Genomic DNA, 6,201 nt, shown 5'->3' with positions numbered 1-6,201 from the left:
AAATTGACTATTGGCTATAAATATAGGGACGAAAAAGGTAATTAAACCTTAAAAAAATTGAAATATATATATTTACATACGGATTCTATAAAGCGGAAAATTTATATACGAATTATGTACGTATATAACAAATTATATATTTAATTTTAAAAAATATAGTTATCTTTGATATATTAGAGGAATTGAACTAAAGATATATATATATATATATATATATATATATATATATATATATATATATATGTCATTTTGATGTGTCTAACCTCTCAATTGCACTTGTGAAAAGCTCAAGTTCATCAATGGTTCCATAAGCATCATAGAGGTCATCAATGGTGGAAGCTAGAGCTATTATTTTTGTTGTTATCCATCTAGAATATTGTGGCTCAAAGTAAACCCCCAAAATCCAAAAATAACATTCTACGATCCTATCTCGAGTAAAAGGTAAATTGGTTGAGACATTTAAATCCTTAGCCCACCATCTGCATCACAAAAAATAGCACTAAGATTCCAAAGACAATAACAAAAATCTTTAACTAATATTCATTGATTTATGCAACGAAAGGTAAATATGTATGAGGAAGATATTACTTGGTTATACTGCTGACTTCTTTCAAATGTAGCTCTTGCAGCATATTAAAATCTAATTTTGCAAATGCTAACAATTTTTCATCATGAGATGGATCTTCTTCGTAGAAAGACATATAATATGTCGCCTCCAACCTAGGCAAACCTCTACGAAGTGATTGTTTTAAGCTATGTTGCACTCGTGCCCCATGACAACAACTTAATTGGGTGGTTATAAACTTTATTAAGTGCTCGAAACTGAACTTATGTGCTTCTTCCAGCATATCTTCTCCATGACATCTTAGTCCTGCAGCTTCAAACAAGCTTAACATTCCTTGAATATCATCAGCTAAACTTTCCTTAAACTTTCCGGTTTGGTCTTGAAATTTGCAAAATATACCTGTTTAATTTATAAACATATGTTAATTTCAAGGTATATATTTAATTATATAACTAGTATAAGGATACTACCACACAATTGACTTACATAAATTAATATCAAACTATTTGCATAAGTTGGTTTGAGTCATCCTATAAACCCAACCTTAAAAGTGATTTTTTTTTGACAAATAATAAGTGTTGTATAATTTAAAATAAATTAAAGCTTATTTAGGTCAAATAATATTTATTAAAGGTTAGAAAATTTTGATAACTGAAAAATCTGCACAAATCGATGTATTTTTGTGTTTTATTTGTTTTTTTCAAAATCTACACCAAACAAATTTTGTAATCATAATCATAACCATAATAATAATGATATTAATATTAATAATATTAACGAAAATTGATGAAATGTACCTGTGATTAATAATATTCCACTATCGAAACACATCGAGAGTGAGAGATAAGAGAATTGTAACCAAGGGTCAAAGCTCATGATCAAGAGTGGGACTATACTCCGTGACCCATAATATTCATCATATTTATAAAAATGTTGTCTTTTCTTTTCTATGGTTGAGAAAAGACCACATTTTTATTGGTGTAGGTTTCCCTTACTCTAATGTAGTTTATTCATTTTTAAAGACAATACCTTAAAATTGTGGCTTAAACATAAATAGTTTAGAAGTTGTGGTCTTTAGTAGTTCATACGTACACACTTATAAAAGGTGTTGTCTTTTCATGTTTCGAAAACACTTATATCCTCGTGGGTAAGTTTAATATTGCCTAAGGCAAAAAAATGTTACAATTTAGAAAATGTGAATTAAGGTAACCACGTTTTAAAATCCTTCCATGTATTAAAGACAACTTTAATTAAATATGATTTAAAACATCCATAATTAAATGTCATATTTTTATTACTCTAAGTCACACTTTTTAATGTGGTTTATTTTTTAAAAAAAGTAACATTACAAAAATGTGATTTAAACAATTATGACCCAAAAAAATATGGTTTAAGATGATTCATAAGTTACATTTATAAAATTATTGTATTTTTCACGTACAATGCAGCCTAAAGTAATAATAAATGATATAGTGAGTGTATTTTTGTGTTTCTCTTACATATTTAACTTCATCCTTATTTTAGGTAAGAAACACATTATTTTATTCCCCTAGTTTATCTCCCGAAACCACGTTTTTTTCAATAATTAGATTTGTAGCCAAAATTATTATAGTTTACAAGTTTTTCTATTTTTGTTTTTCTTTATTTAAAAAATGTAGATATGCATCCTACCTCATGGTTTGGTCTGTTTCAAACCAACTTGAACTTGATTAACTCATTTTTTATTCATATGCGCAAATAAAAGCTCAAAATTTGATTCAAACAAAGTATTTAAATTTGTTTAGACTTGTTTGTATATAGTTGACTAGACCACACTCTTGTGCAGAGACAAAGACATCCATGATGTGATGATGCAATGCAACTAGTACCAAAGTACCCCAAAGAGCAAACTCAAAGAATAAATTTAATAGCATCACAAAAGAAGTTATTGTTTTTGAAAAAGAAATTGGTTAAAAGTAAATGAACACATACTTGAAGAAATGCGGTATCCATGTTGTCTAAGCAACCTAAAGAGTAGAGCCGTTTGGTAAAGATGATCACTATGAGCTATGATATTATTGTCCTCTGTTGAAATGTCATAAATTTGACATAGAAGAGTGTCAATTTCGTGCTCAAAATGGTAAGAGACACCCAAATGTTGGACAAAATCAATGAAGTTCAATTTAAAAGAGAAATTGTTATGATCAATAGGTGAGACAAGGGTCTTTCTCACGTCCTCTTTTAATAGTTTAGCTTGTTGAATGTGACTATCACTTTCCTGTATGAAGTAGATTAAATGTTAAATACATGCAAATGTGACATCTTAGCTAAAGAGATTGAAAATGCAAAATGACATACAGCGGAAGTAGGAACGTAGGAAAGGAAATGATCGCCCCAATCGGAAGGATGAAAATTTGCAATGGGTCGATTGAAGGGAGGTTTTGCACCGTTGGCAGAAGTTGGAAGTGATAAGCTTCCATTAGACATGGTTTGTGGCGTAGTATAATGTAAGTGACGTTTTGGTGAAAAGGGCGTTTAGCTCTTAGCTTTGAATGTTGAACAACAAACAACCCAACATATCACATTTATAAGAAGGGAAAAGTTTTATTGACACTGCAGACATTAAATAACACTATTAAACAACTCTTTATAATAATATTATAATATTTAAAATTTAAAATTAAAACAAAAATAGTTAAAATACTATTTTATTTGTTTTGTTAATGTATCAGTGTCAAGGTATCACATTCTAAAGAAAACAAAGTGATTTGGAAAAGGTACTGAAGGAGACCCAGTCACGTGGCACAGAAAATTATGTAAACTGTGACCACCAATTATGTTCAATACAGGCTATTTAACGCAGATATTTAGCCAAGAAAAAGAAGTATTTTTTATAATGTTATCACATGAAAATATAGTATAAGAAGTATTAAAAAATATATTTCACCAGGATGAAAATGATGTTAATATGACAATTAACGAATAAATTAGTATTTAAGAATTTGATTTATGAATATTTATAATTTTAATTTAATACTATAATATGTACTGGTTATTACTATATGAGTCATATCACTCAGCTTCGATGACTGATCGAATTAAGACACATTTAAAACACTTACAATAAATAACAGTTAAGGCAGTAGCAAGAACTCTTTGAGAATTCGGAATATGTCTCACCAAATCCGGGTAAGACTACGAGAAATCAGGGAACCTCCCTATAATCAAGCTAACATTGATAGATGATAGATTCAACCCATCACAACAAATGGACCACAACTCACTACAAAAAAACGTGTATATGGTGATGGTTATAATATGGCGGTTATTAAAAACCGCCACAATTTGTTGTATAATACGTCAATTTCATAGACGCCATAATCTCCCTTCGAATTGTGACATGTAGAACCGCCATAATTATCCTTTGAAATAAAAAATCTCTCGCGTTTCGTTCCCTCCGTAATAACAATGTGTTTTAGTCCCAAAAAAGCCCAATAGTGACCCAAACATTAAAGTATTCCTCTCTTTTCAAACACCTATTTTCGTCAGCGTTGCCCCAAAACCCTAAACCCTTCGAACATTGTCTTGGAAACCCTCTGTGCCTGCATTCTTTGATCACTAAATAATTAGATCTCTAGAAGCGTGGGCGCGGTGGAGGTTTCAAGAGTGGGGGTGGTGGAGGTTTCAAGACTGGCCGCGACGGTGGCGGTTGCGGTAGAAGTGGATTTGGTCGTGGCGGTTGCGGTAGAAGTGGATTTGGTCGTGGCGGTGGAGGACGCGGCGATTTTCGTAACAAAGGGCCACCCTCCGAAGTCATAGGTTGCTTTTTTGTTCCAGAACTTAAGAAATGTTTCAATTTCTTTGTTTTTTTGTTGGGTATTTAACGAACAGTGTTTGAAGCCTAAAAAGTATCCTCCGGTATGTTGCTAATGAGACAATTCCATGGGAGGAGAAATCAATTGTGGCTAGGCTTTCAAATAGAGTAAACAAGTCTAAACGGAATAAACTATGGAGGAAGAGAAAAAGGAAGCGTGTTGCGGAGATGATTGCAAAGGTTGTCCTGCTTTGGTTTGGTTTGGTTTTGTTAGGTTTTAACTTCCCCTTCATTTTAGCTGCTATTAGAAATTGATTAATTAGTTTCTTTCTTTGTTGAATGATTGGATTGCTAGGGCAAAAGCCAAGGAAATTGCTAACAACAAGGTATGGAAACTCTTTCAATCTATACCTGCTTAGTATTTTTTTTCTACTCGAGGTTGAATCAAATAACATGCTAATATGATTTTAAATTTTAATTAGAAAGGGTTTTCAAAAAGATATACGATTAGGGTGGGTGCTTAAGTAAGCATGGACTATTAGTTGATTATGGTAAAGTTCTCATACTTTTTATTATTATTATTATTATTATTATTCTGACTTATAGTGAACTTCCTGTTACTGTATTGTTTATATGGCTATATACTTTCACTTTCAGATTAAGAGTGGGGCTAAGTGAAATGCATTCAGTTTATGGAATTTCAAATAATACATTTGTACATATTGGTTTAAACCAATGTGCCTATTTTTTGAGTTGTTTCAAACTCTTTGCTGCTATATTGTCTTTATTGTTATCTGTGGAAAATTGGGAAGGATAATATTGATTCATTGTTTTGGTAGTTGCTTATGGATATATTAGCAGTTACATTAGTTTGCATTGCAAGTCTTATTCAGGAAGAATTTCTGTTTACAGTCCTAAAAATGTTATACTATTGTTTTCAGTCCTTAAAACTTTATTATAATATTATTTTCATTTATTTTTTAAAAATTGAAAATGAACTCTAAACATATTTTTATTTATTTCAGGCACTGAATGTTAGAAGTGGTGCTCCATCACCAAACCAAAATATTATTGGATCAAGTGGAGGTAGCAAGACAAATTAGAATTAGGATTATGACTTTAGTTGTAATATGTTCAAATATGAAACAAATTATATTTTGACAATTTACTTTACTTGTTGTTTGGATTATTTTGACATTATCAACTTTGTTCTCTTAATGAATGAATGAAGTCATCTTTTCATTATGTTTATCAATTTTAATTATATTATGAAGCATAATTGTATTATGAAATTAGTTTATGTTATAATTTAATTATATTATGAAAATTATCTGTGTACTAAAATTTAATTATAATATGAAATTAAATAATATTATGAAATTAAATTATAAAACAGAATTAAATAAATTATTATAAATATTAAAAATAAAATTAAATATTTAATATTTGAATTATGATAGTCATAAAGGTTATCATAAACGTCATACTATACTGTATTAAGTGGCATTTATAACTGCCACAATTTACATTGAAATTGGTTTACCAGTTTGAAAATTACGACATTTATAACTAACGTAAATTACACGCTTAAAACCGCCACATTATACAATGCATAATATGACATCTGCTACAACGGTTCTCACTTGACCGCCACATTAAACTTTGTGGCGGCAAGAATGCTGGCGTTATGCGGTACCTCCACAAATGTAAAATGTGGCGGTTATAAACGCTAGGTTATATGAAAATAATCGCCACCATATACACGTTTTTGTGTAGTGACTAAACACTATAAATAACCCTTTAAACATTATAAATAACCCTCTGTAGAGGAGTAAGGTACACA

General features: G+C 30.3%; 1 protein-coding gene across 1 annotated transcript; it reads right to left on the bottom strand.

Moving 5' to 3' along the window:
- Positions 1-244: 244 nt before the first annotated feature.
- On the bottom strand, positions 245-3,085 carry LOC137826941 ((-)-germacrene D synthase). Its single transcript, XM_068633103.2, has 4 exons — positions 2,903-3,085; positions 2,537-2,822; positions 589-964; positions 245-479 (listed from the first exon to the last, which is right to left on the bottom strand). The coding sequence occupies exons 1-4, from the start codon at positions 3,029-3,031 to the stop codon at positions 245-247; spliced, it is 1,026 nt and encodes a 341-aa protein (XP_068489204.1). The 5' UTR covers positions 3,032-3,085.
- Between the last annotated feature and the right edge of the window lie 3,116 nt (positions 3,086-6,201).

Source organism: Phaseolus vulgaris, chromosome 11 (assembly GCF_051622355.1).
Source record: "Phaseolus vulgaris cultivar YP4 chromosome 11, ASM5162235v1, whole genome shotgun sequence".
In the NCBI taxonomy this organism is placed as follows: domain Eukaryota; kingdom Viridiplantae; phylum Streptophyta; class Magnoliopsida; order Fabales; family Fabaceae; genus Phaseolus; species Phaseolus vulgaris.
The sequence above is the reverse complement of the archived record's forward strand: the minus strand, read 5'-3'. Positions and strand labels throughout refer to the sequence as shown.